The sequence below is a fragment of the Anarhichas minor genome, unplaced genomic scaffold (assembly GCF_050575085.1).
Source record: "Anarhichas minor isolate MPS153535 unplaced genomic scaffold, ASM5057508v1 ptg000174l, whole genome shotgun sequence".
NCBI classification, from domain to species: Eukaryota; Metazoa; Chordata; class Actinopteri; order Perciformes; family Anarhichadidae; genus Anarhichas; species Anarhichas minor.
This window is the reverse complement of record NW_027466620.1, coordinates 283672-310388: the sequence shown is the minus strand read 5'-3', so window position 1 is coordinate 310388 and position 26717 is coordinate 283672. Positions and strand designations below refer to the sequence as shown.

The window sequence follows — 26717 nt, the reverse complement described above, 5'->3', positions numbered from 1 at the left end:
GTCCTTTTACAGGGAGGGAGACACAGGATGGGATTGGGGCCTCTTGTACTTAAGTGCTGGTGCTCTCATCGGAAAAAGATCTCTTAATAATGTTCCTATAAAAAGAAATTTAGGGCCATATGACATATTTAGTGTTTTAATCAGTTTTTTATTTTCTTGTGGATAAGCATGCTTTCTGTTTTATGTGTCTTTCAAACTATATCAGATGTTTTGTTCCTTAAAATTTGCTTGGAGATTTTTCTGTTCCGTGTCAGTCCAAACGTGATCCCTGCATCCCCTCCTTATAATCCCCAGGTGATGAAAACTTGACACGAGCTTTGCCATCTCCCCTCATCGCCATTGCCATCATCAATTTGTCACGGTTCTTTGCGCACAGGTCTTGTCTGTGCCCATATCCCTCGTCCTTTCTCACCCTCCACTTAGGTGCTGCATGCATGTCCTTTTTGGCTACCAGCTCAGCCCTGACATACTCGTTCCTCTATCCCTGCCTGCCTGTGAAAGGATCTGTTGTCATCTATGTATTCCAACCATTATCTTTTGACGTTTCTCTCCCTACCAATGAAAGACAAGAGCGTGTCTGAAAGCTTAGAGCGATATCTGTGATGCTGCCAGAATGACAGCTCTGGCAGACGGGTTGTATCTCCTTTTGTGCTATTTATATGTCGTACTTATTCTTATCAGCTTTGAAGGTTATTACATGCAAGAAAATATCACCATTAAATCTGCACCAACATTAAATCTCAGTAAACACGGCTTCTTTTCAAGTTTTGTTGATGCATGCATTTACATATTAGAACGTGTGTCAGTTTGATTAGTGTGTCACTTCCTTCGATTCTATGTTTGTCTCTTTGTTAAGAACAGGCCTACAAGGAGACCTTTTAAAGCAGCAGTACGGTACAGTTTAAAGGTGCATTGTTGTTTGCCCACAGGTACTTCGTTCTGCACAAGTTGCCCCAGCTGAAGTTTCTGGACACCAGGAAAGTAACCCAAAAAGAAATGATGGAGGCGCAGGCAAGAGGAGCCTTCATGAAAGTGGTCAAACCCAAGTCGGAAGCTGTAAGTTAAGCCCCGTTTATTTTATTTTTTTGTGTGTACACTGTTTTAAATACTATTCCCTCTGAAGTCTTGGATTTGTCACATTCATCCCTTTCTTCCCTTTTTCTATTCTTTCCTTTATCCTTCCTTTCTTCCTGTGCATGCTTGACTGTCAGTCTCCCTTAACAAAGGTCCTAGCACTGCGGCCCTTTTGTAAAGAGTCTCTTTTTACTATCGCTTAAAGTGTATGTGTGTGTGTGTGTGTGTGTGTGTGTGTTTTGTGTGTGTGAATGTGTGACCACAGCCTGACCTGATTTCGTATGCATGAGCCCAGATCAAAGACGACGGGCGGCTGTCCAGTCGCGGTTGTGTTGCCAAGTGTGACATGGCTGGCGATTGGAGTGACAGCTCACGTACATGGCGCTCACAATCGCTTAATTATCCCGTGCCCGTGCACTTATTCCTCCCTCTCTTGTTTTGGGCCACACAGACTAATTAGAGTTCGGGCGGTTCATAGATATAACCAATTCACCCCTTCCCGACCCTTTTCCGCCCCGTCTTCCACCCCTTTGATAATGCAATATAAATGAACAGCTTTTGCCTAGATTTGATTTCATGTAATTGTAAGGTCATGAAATATTTAGTATTTGGATCAGCTAAGCTTTGTCGTTTCAAGGTCTCTGGGGCTCTGACAGCGAGCCTGGGAGGTTAAAACGGATCCAGAATAGCAAGAGCGAAGGCATCCAATGACAAATCAGAAGCATGTGAGGTGATGTCGGGTTTAAAAGCGCACGAGAAAAGCAAAAATATTTATTGTTTCAGATAAGATAGTGTTCTGTTTTAGTGTCAGTTCATGCTATGCTTTGTTCTTGATTCTTCATGCAAGTGGCAAGCGGGAAAGCAAAACACTGAAATAATTTAACCTCAGTCTGGCATGTTTGGTAGATGGAGGAAAGTGGAATGAAAACAATGTTCATCCACTTTATATAAAACGAAGCTAAGGACCTCTACAATGCTTTTTGGCAGGGTAAAGTCACTTTATAAGATTTTATTTACATAGCTTGTCAGGGGAAAATAAATGTTTGCCTTTGTCGCCACAGCCTTAGATGAAAGGAGAGATAATCACTGATTCTAGCTGACATGATGTGTGTGTTTTTCTGTCTTTGTGTCTTTGAACCTGCTGTATATGATTATTTATTCCCAATGCAAAGTAAAAGGTTAGAGCTTTGATGAAAACGCGTCTACCTCCCATTGCACACAGTATTGTGTGCCTGAACATGCTTTTGCTGTCCTACCCGCAGTTCCTTATTAGCAGTGTTTGACTGAGTCTACACAATAAAGATCATTCTTGCCGGGACTTATCCCGTGTCGGGGCCCTGGGATGTCACAGTGGCATTTCCATAACATTTGTTTTGATTTAGATGAGACGTGATGCGTCAACTATCACAGACTTGATGAGCCATGAGTACCTCCCGGCTCTAATTGTCCACATCATCAGAGTGATTGTAAGCTGACCAATAGTGCGGGCCACCAATTAATGCGACGTCTGCAACAGAACAGGAAAGCGAGGAGAGATGATGGCATAATTAGATATTTGTGTTTGCTTTTATGTCTGGTATACAGCAGGGTGTTGCTCATAACAGTGGCTCATGGTACAGTGTCTGCCATTTGCTTCATTACAAAGGATGGTAATTAGCTGTCTTGCTGTCGCCTGCACTACCATTTGAGTCTCAATTAGTGCAAGTATTGGAGGGAAAAAACACAGGAAAACAGACGTGATTTAAATGTTTTATTGCTAAAAAGTTTTTTGCTCTGCGTACAGTTAATTTTCCTTTCAGACTTTTATGACAAATCTCCATCCTGCTGTTTACAGTATATAAATTGAAACCATAGAAACAGCAGCAACGGCAGCAGGGTTACGGTGATCCTTGCCCATTCATGACAGCATAAATCAGAAGAAAGAGCCCGTGCTCTATCAGATCATTCCCATTGCATGATGTGCGTATTGGAATAGTTAATGGTCTTGCTATGAAATCGACGGTGCTGAACTTTGGAGACCTCTCTTGAGTTGTATCGGAGTGGATTGTGACCACAGTTTTAACTCCTTTTCAATCATGCCATTATGGCATGGCACTGGGCGCCGCCACATGGTTTTGATAAAGCAGTTATGGTCCTTAGCACAATCTGAACACCACAATTGTTTTATAAATTCCCAATGTTTTCCATGCTGCCTACATCACAAGCAGACAGTCAATGGCCCACTGTTTGCAGGAAAAAGCACACAAAAACCTGCGACGAGATTTGTGAGTACAGAATTAACAAAAAGTTGTAGAAAAATTGATATATGTATATATGATGTCACAGAGTTAAACCTTCACTGCAAAGACAAACATTGTGACAAAGAGGAAAACAAAGAAACGTGCTCAAATTGAACAGCAATGCTCACACACTGAGGTTTAATTGTTATTGTATGCCTTCATGCACGACTGGACGTGACACCGTAAGTGGGTGACAATGAGCTGTCCCTGACTTGTCAGTATGTTTTGGTGTTTGCGCCAAACTCAGAAGGGGGTCATTTTCTCTTTTGGGTTTTGGTTGAATTGCATTTCTGAGTAGAAAGGACAAGTAGTTTGACAGAAACGGAGGCAATGAACTGAAATGACATAGACGAGAAGAGAGAGAGAGAGAGAGGGAGAGGGAGAGAGAGAGAGAGAGAGAGAGAGAGAGAGAGAGAGAGAGAGAGAGAGAGAGAGAGAGAGAAATATATAAATACCTGAAGTAAACAAAAACACAACGTTGGGACAATTGAATTGTTTTCCCAAAACCACAACAAGCAGAGTCAGAGTGGAAAAGCCTTGAGCTGTATTTTGGGAAATTGGGCGTGTTGGAATCCTATAATGTGATAATTCTCTTTGAGGATTTGGAGGTCATGGAATGAAATGGCGTTAAACCACGTAGAGCCATTTGGACTGTGTTGGACTGCTTTCGGAAAATACATGTGGTACTTTCTGGCCCGGTTCCTCCACCTCCCTCCGCTCTGCCACGGAGCCCACACTATGCTGCCGAACCCTTGGGTTAAACTGGCCATGTCTATCAAAACACTATGACAGCACATTCTGTTTTCAGATCCCAAGCACTGCTAAAAAAAAGGGTGCGTAGCAAATCTAACTAGTAGAATAACATTTACTTCTTGCCACATGTTTAAGAGTGTTTCACAGTGAATGAAGTAAATCCATGGTGCCCCTTACGAAGCACAGCTTGTAGCTACGTCAGCGGGTATAAATGTTCCTCAGATGTCACTTAGATTTTGCCTGAACGAAGGATTTGACTTGATTTTCTAGCATGAACACAAGTTTCCCCCCCCCCCACATCCTTCTGCGTATAATGTAAAGCAGACTGCATTGCAGGGTGGCTTGAGCCAGCTCCCGGGTCCCATGAGTCTCTGCACACAGGGTAACGGTTCTTCAAGGGAATTGACAGTGACAGAGCCAGGAAAGTCCTCAAGTGGATCTTTTCAGTTCTGTTTTTTCTCCCCCAGACACTAACCTGTTTTACTCTGCAGAAGACAGCAGTTCATTTTAAGTTTGCACCGAAGGGAACGGTCCAAATCTAACATAGACTGCGTGGTTTTAGACTCATGATTGTGCATTATGTGATGCATGATTGTGGCTTTTTTTGCAAAGCAACTTTGGAAAAAGAGGAGGCATTTGGCTATAGGCTGGTTGTTTTGCTTCCTTTTCAAGTCTCAAATGTACACTGTAAAGTATGTTGCCACGTTCATCTCTGCTTGAGAGTTATGAGTTCCCCGAAGCTCTCAAACATAACAAACAGCATGCAATATAGCGCTTTGTGAATGTGCCTTCAGTGGGTTTGCTGAATCATTTTACTGAACAAATGTGTCCTCCGAGAAAACTCAAAGAATATGGTTCTCAACAGGGGAAGGCAATATAACCCAACAGATTGCTGTGGAAGCAGGTTTATTACCACTTTTCGCTCTCTGCTAGATTCTGTATTTGCACCAGCTATTATACATACAAAACTCTTTGTCACCTCTCTTTCATGACACATTCCTGAATCAATATGTACTGTATACAGCAGGTCGAGTAAGGACAGCACTGTGGCTACAGTAGGCGTTGTGGGGAAACTATAACCATACTGAGTGCCTGTCTGCTTTATGTTCAGACAAATAAACCCACTACGTATTGTGATCTGCTTGCTTTCAAATGATGTTCTTTCTCCCATCTTACATAACGTCTTGTTATCTGTGATTGCATCACTTCAGACACGGCGGCTCTGTTCTCCGTCTTTTAATGACAACAAATCCAAAGTGTTAAAGCAGCTGTTTATAACTGTTTGGACGTGTTTAGTTTGTGTGATAGAGAAAATACACTGTGTGTTTGTGTCAGATTACTCCGAGGAGCCAAGTGTTCATTCTCGCAGGTATCTGTGTTTGCCTGTCAGTATCTGTGAGTGCTTTATGCTTCCATGTGTGTGTTTCTATGTGACTGTTTTTTGACTGCTGAAGTACACGCCTGTCCAGTGTTCGGACCAGTGCAACAAGCCTGGTTCTGAGCATTCTGGCAGCTTAAACCGAGAGGTCACGCCGGGGTTATAAGCCGGGAAAACAACAGCAATTAGAGGGAGTGACTCAAACGGTCCACATAAATCATCCAGGCCCTGCATATCATAAACACACTCTAAAACTTTAAAGTACAATTAATTGTAAGTAATAGCGCCAAGATTGATTTATTGCCTCACTCAAAGCCTGGAGACACGGGGTGCATGACCCGAGTGTCACGTCACTCTTGCAGGCAAAAATGATAGATCTATTACTCGTTTTTTGGCAAAACGAAGAACACAAAAACAAACATGTGTTTTTGAAAGGACTTTTATGAGACACTGAAGTGGCCGCGTTGCATTAACTGATTTTCCTCTCCTTCTGCTGGCATCCAGTACAGAGAAGGAACGCCTCTGTGGTGAAGCATTTGTTGTCTCGGCGTCTCTTGTGTTTAGCTGTGGAGTTTGAGGCCTGTCAGAAAACAGGCCAAGGCTGGCCAACAATAATGAGATGTCTCTCTCTATCCATTGATATAAAGTTTTCATAAACTTTGACAAATCATGCGATCATTCACGTAACTTTTCTCTTTTTTTGTCTGTATAATGTAAGTCTTTGTTAAGTTTTTATTAGTGCAATAATGTTGAGTGCCTGGGATTGGCAAGCTGCAAAGCTTTTGCTTTTTACACATACTGTTCCAACTGGACGAATTTACAAGCCTTTGGGAAGGGCCGAGTTTTTATAGTGATTTTGCTGTTTTCAAAGTTCCTTTAAGACACAGAAAACTACAGGGAAATAACACACTTCCACCTTCCAGTATCATTGAACACATCATTTCTTCAGACATACATCAAGCAAACTCTGCACACAGATCCCTACATCTCCCAATCATTCTGTTCCTCTATGAAACCGAGCCTTCTTTCATTGCATGCCAAGGGGTTGCACAGCTCCACAATCCCTGTACATGCAACAATAGCATAGCCGCTAAGGCATCTCTTCAATTACACTTCTTATCAAATGATGCTTTTAGCTATTACATAGTGCAGCGTCCCAGTGCGTTGGCCTATCAGTCCAATCAGAGCTAATCCTCTCTGTTGGTCTCTTTGGTGACAGGAAGATGCTGCTAGCCTAATGAGAGACAGCTGGCTTAGTGTTTTCTTTGCTCTAAAAAAAAAAAACATCCATCTTTCTTTCTCACCCCCTACCCCAACGGGTGTTTCCACAGAACTGTGCCAAACTTTTAAATCCCTCAAAGAGATCAGTTATTTCTTTGCCTGTCTCTTTTAGATGATGTTGACAGTGCACATTAATCACTATTTCAGCACTCGCATTTATAGTTAGCTTTGAAGTTGATTGTCATGTGCACCCTCTCGAGACAGCTTTGCTTTAATTCACGTTCAGATTTTTATCAGATAATTCAAGTAAAGTTGTTGTTGTTTATGACATGCAGATGTTGATATGCTATTGAGAAAGTTAATGAATGTTAGAGATTGAAATATGTGCCAGATGAGGATACGAACTATACAAAAGTGTCACTTTTGTTTATGATTCACCATAGGGTCCAAAGTGAAGGTTTTCCTTAATTAGTCTCTTATATACAGTATTTACACACATTGTGGCATTGGACTTTTCCTTTAACCTATTATACCAGTTGTGTCTTCTCCTCACTACAATGTTCATGGAGAGTCTTCTTTCAGCAGTGACTTTCATGAAATGCATCAGAGGACGGCAGAGCTGAAAGTGCCTCCGCTGAAGTTTGTGCTTACACAGACCTTCTTTGTGGTTTTTAGAGCTTGTCAGACATGTCAGGCGCAGGCTAGAAAAAGTATATTGTTTCCAGCCACTTGGATTCCTTTCCCCCTGACATCTGCCACTCTGCTGAGATGATAAATTCTTGCCTCATTAAGCGTGGGTGTGGGATTACAGGCTGACAACACATTAATCACTGGGCTGGGTGGCAGCAGCTACAGGCATTGTTAACCAAACTTTTCTAATGTGTCACTCTCCTCCCTGACAGCCCATAATCAATCATCCTGATTGGCAGGCCTGATAGATTACACTATTTATACTTTGTGTAATGAAAGCTAGCGTTTCCACCTACTGTCATTGTGGGGACGATGATAGGCCACACCGTCCAGCTGAATGGGAACACATACAAAAAGAGACAGAGAGAAAAGAAAGGGTAGGCAGACCTTGGAACTGCATTGTGAACTTTAAAACAGACACAGTTGAGCTCCGTGGGGAGGAGGGGGGGATTAGGAGTATTCTGCGAATCTGCATTGTTCCCCCTACACGGTATAGCTTGAAGGCAGTCTTCACACCATCACTGGCTCATTGTTATCTTTGTCGCTATCGGTGGCAGGCCATGCTCTCGCAGGTAAAACTAGGCTTTGTCTGCGGTGGGATTCAGTTTCCCTGTGACCCTGTTGGTGAGGTGAGGTTTTGTCGTCAAAGCCTTTTTTCTGACAGAAAGTGAATGATTTACACATGTAACACAACCAAATGACAGGGCACCATATACTGTGTGTGTGTGTGTGTGTGTGTGTGTATGTACTTGTCAATGTGCAGAGGTGCAATGTGCAGGATGATGGATAATGGATTTACCTGCTTCCTTACTAAGGGCTTCACAACTATGTTACATCGCTTAACAACCCCCCCTTTAAGTAATTTTTTTGCATGAGAACTTGTGGATGAAATGACACACTGCTGGTAGCCTTCAAACATAATAAGGTTATGTTTCTTTTTTGTTCATTTTCAGCAGTACGTCTTTGTCTGGAATTAGAGATGTCCTCGGCACGCCGAGAGAGGATATTGAATATGAGCTCTTAGTTGAGAGGCTGCCAAGCATTTGCAGAAAAGAAAGGAGGGGGAAAAAACATTCCATCATGTTTTTTGACAGGCTGTAAATCTGAGACTTTTTTTATGAGACAGCGTGCTGTCAGGAAATTAGTTAACTAGACCATGTTATGGAGAGCCAGGTAATTTACCCTCAGAGATGCAATCGCAAATAACTAGCAGGAGGCCGCATCCCTGACCTGACATTGCTTTGTGTATAATGCAAAAAATCTAGCGACATGCTCAATGGGTTCTGTCAGCTGCAGGATTGAATTCTCTGCCTACTGCGTCTCAGTTTGGAGCACGCTGGTCAATTATTTCTGAGGCTGTCAGTGTGTAGGGAGACTGTTATTTAGTATGTGTTAACTTGGCATCATTAAGGCACTCACCTGACAGAGAATAGCACACCTGAACGTTATTTATTTTGATTCCCGCGACAGGGCTAACCTTCAAACACGTTGACCTCTCCCTATTTTGCGTTTTGTGAAATCCCACTCGGTCCATTAGAAACAGGAGCTGTCGAGACAGTGGGGAATCAAATGGCCGAGAGTCGTCTAATCTAACACGGTAATGCACAAGAGAAGCTTCCATTTGTTTGGACAGATTGCTCTGATCACATGGTGGCAGTTTGTCTACTACGGCTTGCGGAGTAGACATCGCTGTCCACACAATATCTTTAAAGCACATACAGAAATGTCATATTATCATAGATCCGTGTTTTTGCCCACAACAGAGCATTGAACACACAGAGATAGATGCAACGGTTTTATGTTGTGTGTTCCTTTTTAAGTGGTCCTTGAACAGAATCACTAGCTGTGCAATATCTTGCCTTGACTTTGTGTAAACAGCCAGATCCAGTGCACACACACACACGTCACGATATTTAACACTGGCATGTGAAAGGACTAGCTAATGGATATTTAAGATTTTAGACAACAGGGAGCTCACCAATCAGGTCAGAACATTATATTTACAATCTTTTTTTTATAGAATCTCAATGATATATTAGGCCAGATGAGTAACAGGTCAGGTTTGGACATAACCAGTTAACAATTTGAACTCTGTGGGAAAATGAGAGCTACCATTCTACCCCCCACATCCTCCAAAACGCCACCACCTCCTCCACTAACCAGCCCTGGTGATAAATGGGAAACCTGATCGAGTAAAGCCTCAGCGTCACCTCTGTACAGCGGGATGACATGATTAGGAGGTGACAGCTTCTGTAACAACATCTCTGCATTTATCTTTTCCTGCTCTCCATCTTTCACCCTCTCGCACTGTCTCTCTCTCTCTCTCTCTCTTTCCTCTCAACAAGTCAGACTACTCTATAATTAATATCCCTGAGGGCTATCCGCAGGTCAAGCAAGTGGGGTGCTGTTGAGACAGGTAGTCTTGACACCTCCAGCTTTGTAGTTTATGCATGCGGGTGGCTAGACGGCTTAGGGATGGGTGAGAGAGGCCAACAATGAGGGCTAGAGCATGTTTAGGTTGGAGGCTAAGACTAGAGTAAAACTGTAGGTTGAAGGAAGACGGGCCTTGCTGTGCGACCTTTCCACCTGAGAGACAAAAAGGATGGTTCTTCATAGGATTAACCAGTCACATCTGGTGCATTAAGGGCTTAACCTGTCAGGAGCTTCACATTTGAGTTACAGAGAGGGGACATACAGTTTCAGTAATATCAGCAGCACACGCATTTAGCGAGTAGGCATTGGTTTTTAATGAGCACTAAACAAATACAGGCTTTAATGAATCTCGTCCAAATTTTCAACCAGTCAAAAGTTTGCGTAACAGGCTTGTTGATGTGAATTCAGTCTCACTCTTTGTGCTGTGTTGCCTCTCACGTAGCTTTTTGAAAGACTTTAGAGACTCTTAAGCCGTTCTGTTCGTATAAAAGTTTGAAGGGTGCCCTTACACCATGCACCTCTCATATGCATCCGTTCCCAAATCCACACACTCTCTCCCACTCTGCATTTCACAAACACACCAGCCCTTTTTCTCCCCAACAATCACACTCTGAATAGCCACTCATCCCAGTGTTTTCTACTGGTGGAAAGGCGTTTTTCTCTTTTTTTTTCCTGCTCAAGTTTTGAATAGAGGGAGAAAAAAGCATAAGAGAAGCACGGTGATGAACAGGGCGATGGGAGAATTGGACAGCGATAAAGAGGAAATTAAGTTGAGGCGGAGGAGGAGGAGGGGGAGACGTTCTTGTTTAGCAGTGGAAAAATGTGAAAGAGTGAGGGCTGCCCAGGGTGCACTGGAGGTCATTGCAGGGGCAGAGGGGTCAAGTGACACTCAAACAGCATTCTTCTGTCATTCGTGGATGTGTTGGAGAGGGCTGTGAAGGATTGGCATGCAGCTACAGGGCACAGATGGACAGTGAAGTGGGTCAAGATCCTTAATGTCACAATGTTTCAGTGTCACTAGTCTGCAAAGAACACATAATCCTTGTTGGGTTTTGTTGTTGTGACGAGAGCTATAGTGAAGGTGAGGTGAAGCTGCCATCTTCTGAAACGTGTGATTAAAGTACAGCATCTCAATCCTGTACATGCTAAAACTAAGACTGTTAAGCTCATCATTTTTTATCAGTCAGCCCGTTTTTTTTAAATTCTCAGTGTAAAATTATTTGCATCTTTCATTGGTTATCAAAGTTGTTATAACCTCTGACAGTTTCATTCTGTTTCTATTTGCAGTTGGTGTTCAATTGCAAGCTGACAGATTCCGTAAAGCCTCTTCCCAGAATAGGTCTGACTTCTATGTACCACACTCAAGAAATTGAATCAGAGCCAATAAACTGTAAAGGTCTGTAATACAATAATCTGTGAGATGTACTGTAAGTAATGATTAGAAACATATTTTATGTCACGGATAACTTCTCCAGGCAGTGTGGCACAAAGGTTTGTCATTTCATCGAGTCTGATTAAGTGAATGCAGGAAGTACAGTACTTTCGTCGTGGCAGGCGAGCAAAGCCATTCGGACACACAATGGATCTCTATTTCTCTTTATTAGTGTTTGTCTGTCTTCCCTGGTCTCTTTCACTTCGCGGCGATGAACTGCTCCCAGAGGTCTCCCGCAGTCAGACTGACAGTGTTGACCTTGTAGCACGTAGACCATTTTGCCCCATTCTGCAAGAACTATCTTTTATTTTTGTTAAGACCTAAAAGTGTAACCCATAGCCCAGACATTTAATATGATATGATAATAGGTATCCCCCGGGATCACCTGATATGTTGTTTCCATGCAGCAGGCAGAGATGGGTAGGGCGCAACGGGCATCACTTCCCAGCGTTTTGCCTGCCAACTGGCAACGTCCGTCAAAAAGCGTGTTCGGGGTAATCCGAGAGATGGGCTGAGCTGCGGCGGCCCTGACTTTCATCACACCTGTGCTAAAAGCCCGGCGAGAAGCAGACTCTCCGTCCCATCCCCCGCACCCCGTCCCTGTAGGGGAATGTTGAGACGGCACTGTATCAGATGGGCTCACATCCTGTCAGACTCATCAGATTTCAGGACGACTGAGTGCTTTTGTCAGCTGAATTCCAGACATCTTCTTTCTTTCTCTCTAATAGGGTTTTCAAAGATAATGTGTCTCTGGACTTGACCCCCCTCGAAACAATAGTATCATTGATACTGTGATGGCTCTAACTAATGCTAATGGTGTATGGTACATAATTCATGAGGGTGATCAAAATATGGAGTCCTAGTCTTGAATCCAAACCAAACCAGCAGGCCAGAAAGAGGGAGACAACAAGTCTGATGCCCCTTTCAGAAAAATCACTGTTGTCTTCAGCTCATCCTCTCATCTCCTCCAGCTTCTCTCTTAGTGCCCTCTGCCACAGATGTCATTCTTTCATGGCACCTGTCTGTCCGTCCGTCTTGTCTCACTGTCCCGTCTCCTTCTCTGTGGAGTGGAACTGTTTGTTTTTGGAGGTTTGTTTATGGGGGGAAGGAATACCCTGCTGCTCCAGGCCGCCTCTAGTCTTTCAGCTCATCACACAGAACATGACAGCCCTCCTTCTCTTTGGTGCTGAGATGAGCTGTTTCTCCTGTCCCCATGGGGAGTCAGAATTTCTGCCTCGCTCTCTCCTTCTTGAACTTCACTTCAAGACAGCGGATCGATACTGTGTGCGCAAGCAAACGCTACCTGCTCTGGGCCGTGTACACAAACATTGTGTAATTTTGCAGGGATGTGGTTCGAGGTTGTATACCAATTCAGTCTAAGAGGAGTGAATGTTTCATTGAATGCAGTTACTTCTAAGTGCTTTTTCTACATATAAACTGCCCTTGAATGTAAATTCCGTGTTAACTAAAACAGACTCTTTTGAAATGATCATATGGGTGCTAGAGGCGAAAGATTACAACCCGCAGTAAAAGTATATCATCAAACTCTTTTCTATTTTATTTGCCAACTTATTTTCATTAACAATGTATAATGCCCATGTAATCTGCACTGTTTAGCAATACAGCTTGTAATTACTGTAATGAAATTAGGCCTCAATTCTGGTAAACATGAGCGGTGAAAAGACTATGATTGGCCTGTAAATGGGAACAATGTGAAATCCGACACTGACAACTTGTAGCTTGTAATTATGCTGTTTTGCTGACACACAGAGTGTAATTATGTTGCTTACTTTAGCTATGATGTGTTAAACACTCAAGTGTTGCCATTTATAATGTCTCTGAATTAAACAGCAATTCAGTACACTGAAAATGCAGCATATTGCAGTGTATATTTGCATGCATGTCAGTCATGGCCACCCTCACAACCAAAGGCCCAGACCATGTTCCGTTTGCCGGAAAGGGAAACTGAAGTTCATGGAAAATTGTTAATACCACTAATCATACTGGGTGGTCCACCGCTGGCCTTGTAAGGCTTCCAGAACTCAATCCAGCATGCCAGCTCCTGGGTTTCACTCCTTTTTTGTTGCCTATTTTAGTCCTTCACGCTTCTCCTTCTTTCTAGCATTTAGGTTTCTCTTTGGAATATATCAGCACATCAGATAACCTCAAGGTATAACAGCAAAACCTTGAGTTCACACACACACACACACACACACACATATACTCAGGAGTTGTTTTTTTTGTCTGGCTGGTGTGTGCAAGTTGTGTGTATTTTTTTCTTTAACAGCATGGAGTTAAGACTGAATCAGCTGTTCACACAACATTCACACATAGCATATATACACACACACACACACACACACACACACACACAATACTCAGACATGTACAAAAGCCCAATTGCACAGTAGCAAACACAATTTTTTGCACACAAAAACATTCACACACCTGAAGAGGGGGCTGTGCCTCCGGGGGCCACGTCAGTTACCTGCTGACACACAGGCTAGTGATTGATGAGACGCCGGGGGCGCTGGAGTAGACTTTGTCAGCTGCTCATAATTTATACATCTTATCTCCATCAGAAGAAAGAGTGCCGCGTTGTGTATATGGAGATGAAAACACCGGGCTTGTTTAGGCAGCGGTGACAGGGTAGCTGCTAGCTGTTAGCCGTGGCGCAGAGTGATAACTCAGATCGCTATCTGTTAGCTTTCTCACCGGGTCCCTCTGTGGCCAGAGCCTTCACTCTTTGACTGTGACGAATCCTCTGTCTGCCAGTCATTCTCACTCACTTTCATTGCCTCTCTCTCTCATGTTTCCCTCTCTCTTTGTGTCTCCTTTCCTCCATTCTGTGACCCTCTCTCTTTCTCGTCTCTGTCTATCTCCTGTCACATTCTCAGGCCAGACAGGCCCAAGCTTCTGCTGAAAGCTGCTGGCTCTTCCTCAGTCCACTCATAGGGCGAAGGTCAGGACAGAGGCAAGGCTTGAGTTACAGAATAATTAGCTCTGTCAGTGTCATGTTGAAATCAATGATCAGATGTTGTGTGGGGGTGGGCCAGAGGGTTCTCTTTTAGTACAGTACAGGCAAGATTGCTTTTGAATTAACATTCTCAGAGTTCATTTGTGTTTTATGCATAACATCTACACTGTTAGGGCATGAGTGAGGACTTGCAATTGCCATTTTGTTTATTATTGATATTGTTTTGAATAGATCATTTCTTTGTCAGCACTACAATAGTCTTAATGTGTGATTAAAGGGTCAGTGTTTCAGAAGAAAAAAACAAGAGTACACCGTCTTTCTGATAAAAATCAAATGCAGTGTCTTGTTGATTTAGTTTTTGTGGTTGTAACTATTTTGATTTAAATTTAAATTTTACTGTAGTTCCAGCCAAGAAACAAAGAAACGTATCACTGATCCTGCATGGAGCTTGTCAGTGGTAAATTAATCTGACTTTGGTTGCCCAGTACACTCAGCGTTTGATATTACCTTCCTGAATGTGAAAAGAAAGTTTCTCAACCCGCAGAACTTCACCTTACTCTCCTCCAAATGTCTTTTTAGCACGCTTTGTTCTCACAAATTGTGTTCAGATGTTTTTAAGAGTGTCAGTTAACTACCGCATCAGCAAAACAACTTTGATTCCATAACCCCGTCCCACTATTGATCTTGCCTTGTAGATAAAAGAGTGCTCTCTCTGAAATCATGCATTTTTCATTGTGGTATCAATGGCAGCCTTTGCATTTGCCATCCCACTTAGTTTAAAGCTATACTCACAAATGCTGTCTGTATTGCTCTATTGATTCAGAGGGTTTGCATCTTGTATATTTGAGATACCAATCCCTTGGTATCATTTTACTTTGTCTTTGATCAGCCTGATTGCTCTACAGACAGAAAGAATCAAGCAAATTATTCAAATTAATGTTTTTTTGGTGGAGATTAGCATTGTGCCTTGTATTTAATATTCAGATTGAAACACTTTGGCATAATTTAATAAAGTGTGTGTGGTTAATTAAATCTCTGTCTGTTTGGGCAATTATTTCTGCACAAAATATATTTTTTTCAATATGACACACTGGCCAAATGCACTGAATTATTTTCTTGAGAATATTTGTACTGTTATTTTAAAATGTTCATACCATATTCTTACCAGACACACACATTGAGGGTAACATTGAGAATAGAAGTCCAATATTACCTTTCTCACCAAATAGTAGTTGACATTGTGGTGCTGATGCTTGTCAGGTGTTAAACAACACTTTGGACCAAGGACAGACAAATGAGAGAGTCCTCCTCTCTAATAGAATCTAAAAAGATGAAAAATATAGTGCAGGAGGCAGGAAGGACTAGTCAAAGAGGTGACCATCAGCATCTCAGCAGCGAGGCTTGGCAGCCTCCAGCCTGCCATGGTGTAATTGGAGAGAAAACATATATGGGAGCAAATAACCCCCTGTCAGGGACATTAAAAGGAGATGTTGTGACGACTGAGAGCCCTGCCAGCTGAGCACAGCAAAGTGGAGGGGAAGAATAAGGCCCATCAAATGGAAACTGCTTGGAGCAACGGTACATCCAAATATTCAAGATAATTGTTGACCGGTAGCAGAATAGAGCATCCATGTTTGTTTGTGGAACTTTTGCTCAAGAGAAAAACAGATGTTTTTTTTTACTATTGTCATTGTTGTTATCCATTCGCTGTCATCCTGTGATTGATTTGTCTGCTTTGATGAGTATAATTTGAAAATGGTAAAGGGTAACATTTACAGTAGAAGTGCTCAGCCCTTATAACTGTGGGGTGACATAAAGGTAGGTGATGGAAACAGGAAGGGAAATATGACTCACTGTCAAAACTCAGAGCTGAAATGTAAAAGGGAAACACAATTTCATAAATTAAACACATGGTTTTACTCGATGGGAAGTGCCAATACCAACCATTTGAGTATGGCAAACAACACTAAACAATAATATACAACATGCATTTATTCTGAACAGTAATTTTACCACAAATAATATGTGTTTGAGCTTTTATACGATGCTGTTGGAAACGAGTAGAACCTTCCCATAATTTCTGTGTGGACCTGAGGACTCTGTTGAGAGGTTCCTGTGGTGCCATTTAAACCCTCCTTAGTCAACCTTTGTTTGGCAACTACTATACGTAGCTCTTCTAAACCAACAATATAGATTTTTGCATGATTTACAAAATTCCAGCTTTTTAAATTATTGAATTACCTAAGGTTCTCTGTCATGCTCTTTTTCCACTTTTCTCCCATGTCTCCTCCACGATCATCACAAAAGCATTTGCCTGCCTCTCCTGCCTGACCCAACCATTCAACTGAGAGTGTCAAAATGTTAATGATGATCCCCAAAAGCGCTTGGAGGTTAAATAAAGTCTTCATAAGCTGTCGGTCAAAATTCAATAATTTATTTACTTGGCATGTTTCCACCTTCCCTGCCACTCTGCCTCAATTCTTGTTCCTATCCAGGGACAGGGCTTGTCTTGTTGTGTTTTGTTACATTTTTTTGTGTGCAGGCAGCTGTGCAGGCAGCCTTTGTCTGTGTGCGAGATTGCTGCTTTAGCTCGGTGGCCCCTCTCATTAATCATCCGGTGAGACTATTTATAATGCGGCAGCCAAGCCGCCACCTCGGTTGCCATTGGCTTTTGTCACCGTAGCACCCTGTTTTGTGGCAGGAGGAAGCCTAATTATTAACTGTTAAGATGACAGCCAGCGCTGTATCGTCCACACGGCTGGCTGACAGTCAGACTGAAGTGATAGCCCACTGGGCAGCCATAGACCTATAGAGCCATAGAACTGCATGGCTCAATGGAATTGTCTGGACTTTTAACATTTTGATAATAATTTACGTTATTAAACTAATGCTAACCCACTATGAAAATTGCCTGATGAAAAAAACACGTCAAATTGTCAAAGAATGTCATCAGTATGCTGCTTTTGTTTATCTATCAAATATTTGTTTTAAAACAACATATAAATACAGTCAACATACACACTTGTTTAATCAGGTAAATATTGTTTTCTGATTAGATTTGAAGTTACATTGCAGGAGATATTATCTGGTAGAATGTCTTGAGTTACCTCAACATTTCATTGACAGTGCTCTCTAATTTAGTTTGAAATGACTCTGGCAGAAGCTGCCATGTCTTGAAGTCTGTTTCCTTATTATTAATCAGGTATGTTCATGCTGGATACAGATATCAAACTAGCATGGATAATTAAATCACTCCCTGCTATGCTACGCGATTCCATATCTTGCAAATCGGAGCTTGACATTGCACTGGACTTGAAGTGTTAAAAGGATATAATATGTATCTTCTTGTGGTGGGGAAAAAAAAAAAAGAATTTGTGAAAGCTTTCTGGAGAATGACAGTCTTTGTTATTTGTCTTCTGACTCCTTAGCAGACAGCTATCAGGAAGAAAGAGAACTCACTGTGCACCACCGAGAGAAGAAAATATGTGAGTCAGACTTTCCCCTCCTCCCTCCTTTCCCCAAAGCTTGAGATTCCCCTCCCAAAAATGAAAAGGATCAAGTTGCTGTCACTGTCACCGAACAAACATAAACTTTTCTGGCACCTAATAAATAGGCAGTGTGGCATTGTTCTCAAAGCCAGACAGGTGTGTCTGCCTCAGTGATGATGGATTCCACTATTCTGTATGGAAAGCCTGTTGGCTTTCTTGTCATATGTTGTCACACATCTCTCTCCTGAGAGAAAAAGGTTTGAAAGATGGCCAAAAGTAATTACACAGACGCTTCCCTGATGCTGTTGCCATGTGTTTTCTCCTGCTCATCACCACTAAAGGTAGAAAAAAAATCTGTTACCCACAGCTATATTTCACAGGGAGACGAGGAGTGCAGACATGTTGGTACTCTGCTGCTCTTCTCGTAGTGTTGATTGCTTGCTCATTAACCCGTCAGGTTTATTTTTTCCTGGCTATGAACGCTGGCTTTGGAAAAGGACCCAGGGCAGTTTTACTCATCACTAAGGTGGAGCAGCAGGTCCTGATCTGGGTGTGTGGTGATGACATTATTTGCACCTGAATGGCAGGTACATCAACATCTCCTTGTAAACGTATCAAAGGAGAGACAGTGGCACCTTTGTTCTCCTCACAGAGCACTTGGGTTGCTGACAGCTTGCTGATTGATATTATCATTCTTAATGTCAGTAAGTAGTGCCATGCCAGATAAAGAATCAGTTTCCTCTTGGTACTGGAGAGCTCATTTATCTTTCCGCAGCTCGCCCTGGCATATGCCGAAATTGGAGCCGGAAGTAGTCTTCCATTTCAGTCAGAAAGAGAGGTGTGTTTTTTTCCTCGCCATCTCCTCATCTTCTCTCTCTGTCTCGCTTTTCTCTCCTTGTCTCTGTCTCCCTGGCTATTGTGATTCTGAGTGAGTGAGACTTAACTGAGAGAAAAGATAGAACTTAAGTCAGTTGTAATATGTTAGGACAACTCTTGATTAGATTCTGTCAGAGTAAGGTCTTTCTGTGTCTCTCATGCTGCAGCCTCCCCGTCCCGGAACACTAGCTTAACAATGAACAGATATCAGGCCACTCGAGGGCCCTTCCGTGAATTTGGTACCAAAATAAGACCTTTGTTGGAGTGATACTTCTTCAGAGGGTGAGCCACAACATGATCTAATTGTACCTCTTGTGCAGTATATTTCCCTGCTCTGAGGGGGTCATGCATGTAACTAGTTCTTGCAGAGGAACCAGGATATAAAACCTGCAGACAATAAGCCTTTCTATAACCGTACAGTGGTCACCAAAGGTCTTTGAGACATCATATTGAAAAGGTTAAACACTGACAGGGAACAAGCCTTACATGGTTGTTACACAACCTCAACTGAACAGCAAAAAATGATGGCATTTGAAAAAAGAAGAAGAAAGAAATGGTACAGGAGAAAAGTCAATGTTTTTTTATTTTAATTTTAGACAAAAATAAAAAAGAGAAAACTAAAAGAAACCACACCTGACAAGGCTGGTGCATCATGTTCCCATTGCTCAGAAAATACCACAAACACAACTGAGTGCTTTGCTATAAGTGCGCAATTCAAAGTACCTTTCTCCATGTTTTTTCTTTCACCCCTCCCCTCTCCTATCCTCTTACCACCTACCCTTTGCTATAATGTTGACAGACAGCACTGATATCCTCTGAGCCGGTGATAGATACGTCATATCTTGGGGAGAAACGGGTTTGTCCTCAGCAGGTGAATACACGGCTTCCTCATCCGCCGAGCCGACAGACACACATGACACTTTTCGACACTCTCTCCCTGATAGCACTTTGGCATGCAGGCAGAATCAAAGGGGGCATCTTTCACATGCAATTAGAGCGGAGAATAAAGACGATGAAGTGCGGTGTACAAAGGAAAGCTGGGGATCACAAGGCTGTAATGAATGGTGATTAGAAGAAGAGGCCCCAGCCAATGAGCTGCATAGAGCTGGGGAAACAAACTCATCTTGGTAGGGTTCTCTATTGAAGGCACTGTTAGACATTATCAAAGCTAATAATGACAGACAGCAACTGCTCGACAGACATGACTCAAAACTATGTTAGATCAATGTGTGTTTTTAAGATTGTTAGGCTTGTGTTTCGAACTCTTTGCCGATGATAATTACACATAATAATTCAATCCCTGTTTTGAATATGGTGTATGTTCACTCTGAAAGAGACAAAATACAGTATATTAAAAAACGTCAGTATGCGTACTAAATCTGCTTGACTTTGGTTCCATAATGCAATGCTCAACAACATCGAGAAGCTGCTCACAGGTGGAAAGAAATAGTTTCTTGTGGTCGATAATAATAAAGTATTAAATAATTGGAAAACATTTTGCCTTCTACCGATCCAGTTTGATAGGTAGTTGTGCCCCAGTTGCTTACTACATCCTGATTTAAAGCAGATTCTCAGTATGTCGTGAGTTCACTATCAAAATTGAATATACTAAAAAGTCAGCAAACGTGTTAATAAGAATGCTTAATAAAAAAAAAAAATGAAATTGTGTGTAGTTGTGAGACAGCTACAGTACCGAAAGATGCAGAAAACAACACATTTGTTTAAAACGGCGCTCTCTTGTTGTGTCAGTGGCACTCCAAATTTGCAATTTGATTGACGTCCATCGTCGCACGTATTGTGGTATTATCTGTTAGTCCAAAACAGTATAGTGCATTTGTTTCTGAAAGTAAAGTTAAGATTTGTATAACTGCCATGTTAAAATCTCAAATCTGGTTCATTATACATTTGACTTAATGACATTTAAGTAAGTAGGTAAAGTTTATATAGCACCTTTCACAGAGCAAGGTCACAAAGTGCTTTACAAGAGTAGCATTGTTAACGCCATAAAGAAACTGTGGAAACAAATAGCAACGATATAGCAATGAGCAAAAACAGACTGTCTCTCCATCCAACTGCTCTCTCTCTCTCTGTCCCTACTTGTTTGGCCTCAAAAAAGCCAGCCGTCCTGCTGGGTACAGAGTGAGTGAGTGATGGACATTAGTTTCGCTTCTCTGTGGCTAAACTGAAGAAAAGGAACCCCATTCCTCTGCCTGCCATTGCCAGCTGTGAGTGGTTGTCAGGGTTGGGGCTGGTCCAGGGCCTGCTAATGGTGCTGTCTGTCTCAGTCAAGTCCTTGAGACCTTGAGTCCCTCAAGAGACACCACGCTCCAAAGTTTGACTGGAATTAAGCACCTGGTGAATGAACAGAGGGCAACTGAGCTGTCACCACGGATGAAATCATTGTGACATTACAAGTACAGTTCACGTCTTGAGAGGCTGTGTTTGAAGATGTTGTCGTGCACTCTTACCAGGCTGAATGTCGGGATTAATCATTTTGCGAATCAGTGGATTTGTGAAAAGGCCGCCAGTAAACAATAATTCCTTGTGTGCCTTATACTGGTTGGATTACATATTGATTATCATACCAAAAGGAGCCCGCTCCAAAAAGCGGGAGAAAAACACAACATTGATGCTGAGAAGGATCCCAGGGGCTTCCACAAACAAACAAGACTAATTCAATGCTTCACTGACACAAAAGCACATTCAATCAAAGCGCCAAATAACATCCTTGTCAAGCATCTGGTAAATAGGTTATTTGGCACCTTAACAACAAGTTGCAGTTCAGGCCCATTCAGATTGTCAGCATACACTACAGGCGCGCTGACTGAGAATGAGAGGCTTAGCCAAAAAGAAAGAGGGGCTGCAAGGGAGAAGCTGGGCAGCTGGAGAGTTTAGGACCAGCACTGTAGCTATTACAGGATGTCAGAAAATATGCTTAATTGAAAATGATTAGGGCTCTCATAAAAGCCGATCAAGTCAGGGTTTTGGGAGAAAGCGCAATTGTCCCACATAATCCTCCCTGTCGCTGTTCTTTCATCTGGATGAAGAGATCAAAAAAGGAGGGATTTGTAAAGCTCCCTGTGCCGCAGCCACTGAGCTCAGCTTCTCTCTCCGGTGTTCAATCTCCCTTTCAAATGCACTTCCTCTCTTTCTTCCTCCCTACGTTTCTTTTTGTCTTTTTCGCACTGATGTTTATCAGTGGTCACGAGGTATGTGGAGGTCAACATACGGCCCTTTGTTGTGATTCTTGCTCCCGTTTCACAGTAATATGCGGTGCGCTTTGCATGCAGTTGTAAATCACGATGCGGGCTCGTGTGACAGCATGTTTAGAGCTTGCACAGTATTGCCCTTCATTATCGGACATCAAAGAACAACACACAAATGTGCTCACCCGCACACAAGCCATGGGTTGTACTCCCATGTCTTCCTTTATCCCTCTTCCAGAAGAAGAAGAAAAAAAAAAGACAAGAGGATAGAAAGCGGTCTGAAATGAAAGCTAGAGGGGCCTAGAGAGAGTCAAAGTGAGACACACATAAACATTCACACACACATAGAGGAATCAGCTGTGAGCTGAATGGATCTGAGTTGGGGGGGGGGGGAGTACACTGCCCTTATGCCCTCTCTTTGAAGTGAGGCACAGGCCGTATGTACAGGCCCCAGAGAGGGGCATGTCTACATCCCCCCCATAGGCTGGCTGAAGGCAGCGGTCCGAGCAGAGCACACAACACGCAGAAAAGAATGCAGCTTCCTAACTGAGCTGCTTTCTCTCGACACCACAGAGTGATTTTGTTGAGAGAAAGATTGTTCAGGGCAATGAAACTCACCATACTTGAATTAATGTCTGCAATGTTTAAGGAATTAAGATTTGAGTTTTTTTTCCCACTTGTTCAACAACCCAGTGGTCTTGATGAAGTTGTTTTAAAGATTTTATTATCAGTCACTTTGAAAGTGATAGCATGCAGCTCATTCAAGTTGCCCTCTCAGAGATCTGTAATGGCCTTCACTATTTATCTTAAGATTGATGTAAAATAAATTCCCCCAAACAGCAACATGAGTGATGGGTGTTTAGTTCTAGTCTCAACATTTATGTTTAAGTCAGTGGATGAAGAGGGATGGTGTCCATTTGTGTTGAGTGCAACACCATTAACCTCTTGCCCGATTAGCAGGACGGAAGAAAAACTCTGAGCAGATGATTTCCGTCACTGTAATGTCACACTGTTGTTCTCAGCTGTCGAGGCTGCGCTCATTGAACACTCCCTGTAAACACACACGCATGCACTTTGATAGACTGTTCCCAGCTTGTGCGCTCGGCTCACGGGTTGGGTGGGATACGGTGAGACGGTGTGAGGTCTTGTCTGGTCTGGGCCACTCTTGCTCTGCTCTGGCCTCGGGGAATGTTTGGCGTGAGATAAGGCTGTGTTTGAAGAGGAGCTCCAGATGCTCGTATATTACAGGTTGTCTTGTCATGCCGCAGATAAAGCCTCAGAGAAGCTCCTGTCGCCAGGCCGTACCACACACACACACACACACAGACACACACTCACGAGGAAGATAAATGTTTACAGGAGGCATTCGCCCTTCCACAGTGCCGCGCTGTGGACGGCAAGGCTGTCAAAGCTCTGCCATTTTCAGGCTGTGGCTCATGTCTGCAGCATCTAGATTGTGACAGCATGTTATACGTGGCGTATCCCTTCTTATAAACATATGATTACATTCCCCAAGCTTTGAGATACTTATGCAGTTTTATAAAAGATATTGTTAGCCTTAACAAACCCTGACAGATAGCTACACTGGAGAAGGCCAATGCGAACAAAATGTTAGCATGCTCTGGTTTCTGAGATTAGATTTTAGAGTATAGTCCCTTTTGTCCTGCAGCGGTGTTCTCTACCTGACTGTCATGCCTGCCTTAACTTTATTAGGCCTGGAAATAGCTTGTACTGTAGGTCACATCTTTACTGAGTTAAGCTGTGGTTTCAGTTCACTCTCAGCATGTAACCTGTTGAAAAGGCTCTGTCCAAAGACATAATACTTAATTGGTTATATATCCTCATTATTTAATTTGGCTAACCTCTGTGTCTTTGAATTGTATACGTCTCCTAAAGGCGGACTGTGTCCCTGCTCTCCATCCAACCTTGAATGAGGTTATTCATCACTAATAAGACAAAAGATAGTGGGTTTGTGTAATGCAGGGACAGGTTTCCTCTGTCATTAAGTCATGTGTTTGCTAAAGTGGAAGGGTATATTGCCTGGCATAAAACATGGCGTGTCTTCATTTGTCAGGCTCGTAGAGCTGTGAGACAAACGATGTTCAGAGTGTATGTCTGAGGGCCCTCTGAGACCACAGTTGAGCGGCTGCTCACTGGTGCGTTTCTCATGCTAATGTCATGGTCTCCCAGTCTATCTGTCACCCCATTACGCTAACATCATTATGCATAGAGGCCTGTCTCTGCCGTTGAAAAGAACAGAATCATTCCTGTCTCATTTTGAAGCAAATTGTTTGGGGAACATTTCTGTCTTTTTTTTTTTTTTCCAGTGGTAATGGCGGGCCAATCATTTCCAAGGCTCCAGGTATGCAGATGAATGAATAGCTATTTGAGCTGTTTGGTGAAAGGAGTTTTTGTATTATTCATGAGAGGGATGGTGTGTCTGAAAGAGAACGTGTGTGTGTGTGTGTGCCGGCGTGTGCGTGTGTGTGAGTGTGTGTGTGCGTGTGTGTGTGTGTGTGTGTTTGTTCATGCACATGTGTGTGAAGTGGCAAATGTGTCTCTATCAAACATGCATATATTCTCACACAAGCACAGTGTACATGCATTGAACAAGCATGCCTACACAGTTGCGCTTAGAAATGTCAGATGGATGTGCCCTATGAGGGAAATCACTGCTTTGGATTAGTAGTTGACTTTTTTAAAATACTTAGCTGTATGGCAAATATATTACAATCGTGATCAAGATACCCACTGTTACTACACCCCTACAGCATGGCATCATTTCAGTCTCTGAGCTGTGAGGTGTTTCTGAGTGAGGTCGTTCTGCTTATGATCTTTTCACTCCCTTCACTTGGAATCTTTTCATCTCATCCAGTGCAGGTTCAAATCCAGGTTAAAACCTTTGTCTCAGTCTAAATCTCTCTGTCCTGGCATAATGCACAAATTCCGATCTGTCAGCTCAGCAGATTCCTGGTGCTGATGTGTGCAAGTCTCCTGCTTGTGTGCCGTCTCTCTGTGTGGGAGGTATATGCTAGCCATGCACCTACCTGCTAATTCAAAAGACTCAATCAGCTCTGCTAACTGAGGAGACAACCCTGGGTTCCTGTAATTGCCCTGGTGACAGTGCTTCGGCAAGAAAAAAAAACGCCTTTCTGTGTCTCAGTGTCATCATTTGCACAACGTTATGAATAGGTTAATAAAATAAAATACTTTAATTATAGCTTAGTTGCCATATTGTTAATGGCACCAGTGTGGCTCAATTGAATAATCCAGTTTCTACTATTAATTATCTGAAAGTGAACTTGCTTAAATGATATTTTACAGCCCCTTGATAAAATTACCGCTAGAGGCAATGTAATGATAGACAGACAAAGGCCATGCACGAATTATCATAAACTATTAGCTTGTTTCCAAAGGGTTTTATGTTAATCTTTTAGCGCTTAAGTACCCTGCAATTAACATATCAGGAGGAGCTGCCTTCCAGCTAGGCTTGCAAATTGAAGTCCTCAGATAAAAAAGCTATTGAGATGAAACCCTGACAGAGAAGAGGAGCTATCGCACTGAAGTGTGCTGGAATTTTTACTTGTGTGTGTGTCTGTGTGTGTGTGTGTGTGTGTGTGTGTGTGTGTGTGTGTGTGTGTGTGTGCGCGCACATTTGCGAGAGAGGGAGAGCGATAGAGAGACTTTAAGAGCACTGAGACAAAGAATGAGTGAAAAAGAGAGCAAGATGCCGTGAGAGTGTCTGTGATCAAGGATGTATAACAATTCCATTATCTCTCTTGGGTGATGACATGAGATGTCTCTTTCAGGCCTCTTTCTCTTTGTCTAATGCTACACAGTCTGCGAGCTATAGGAGGATTGAAATCGCTCTCATCGGCTGCGATGGCGGCATCTGATGGAATGTGTTTACATATCGCGCTAGTGGCTTGATATGTAAATGTGGCGCGTTGAAAAGGCTACAGGGAGATATGGTTCATTGTTAGGTCTTCGCAGTCTGTGTTCCCTTTTATGCTAAACACAATTGTATCCACTGAGCGAGCATCTTGTAAACCACCCGTTGCCTTTGGTAGGTTAAACCCACAAAGGAGACCCATGCTTTGGAAGATATGCATGTTTTATAGGGTAATTGGCAGCTTTGCTTTTGTCTGCTTTCTTTGTTGTCGACACATAGCAGCTGACACCATTTACATTTACTACAGTTCAATGAAAATACCCGTAACACACCTTGTGTTCAGTCTAGTTTTACTTTTTTGTCTTGCTTACTAACTGTACAAATTAAAAGAGGGTCATTTTATTACTTGGAGACTCATCCTTCTTAAGAAGAATATATATATATACACACACATATATCTTAATGTTGTTAAATGCATATTTGTTTTTTTCCAGAATAATTAGCAAATGTTTTTTGATTTGGTAGCCGTTTGTAACCATCTAGTCATCCTCACTGTAGGAAGTAATTCACTGTGTATGTGAGTAATGAATTGTTAGACACATGGCATTCTGTACATTCTAGTGCAGTCCTGCCTCAGTGAAACCCTATTGCCCATAGATATATGACCCCACTGAGGCCTTAATCTCGTGTTAAAGATTTGTTGGCCTCTAGAAGTCAGTCCTAGCATTGAGATGCCTCGCCTGATTTATATTCACTACCGTGGAAGAGGAGCCAAATGCACTATCTGCAAAGCAGATGCTTCAGCAGTGCCCTTGTATTATGCTTTATACTTATCCGGAAATAAGACCTGCAAACAAGGTCATTTCCTTGAACCCGCTCTGGCCTCTCTTTCTTTTTCTCTCTTTGTATTTTTTCCTCCTTTTTGACTCATAATGGTCGTTCATGTAAATGATAACCCGACAAAAATATTATGTTTGTATTCTCATTATACAAATACACTAGCATAGGAAATAGTATC

At 42.4% G+C, this 26717-nt stretch overlaps 1 protein-coding gene across 2 annotated transcripts in view; it reads left to right on the top strand.

Moving 5' to 3' along the window:
* The window catches only part of lrmda (leucine rich melanocyte differentiation associated), a 187672-nt gene that overhangs the window by 129444 nt on the left and 31511 nt on the right, over positions 1 to 26717 (top strand). Inside the window, exons 5-6 of one of the 2 annotated variants that reach the window (XM_076085579.1) lie at positions 930 to 1056; positions 17666 to 17722. In XM_076085579.1, the coding sequence (XP_075941694.1) occupies positions 930 to 1056; positions 17666 to 17722 (184 nt within the window). The remainder of the gene's footprint in view (positions 1 to 929; positions 1057 to 17665; positions 17723 to 26717) is intronic. The other variant, XM_076085580.1, reaches the window with a different exon arrangement.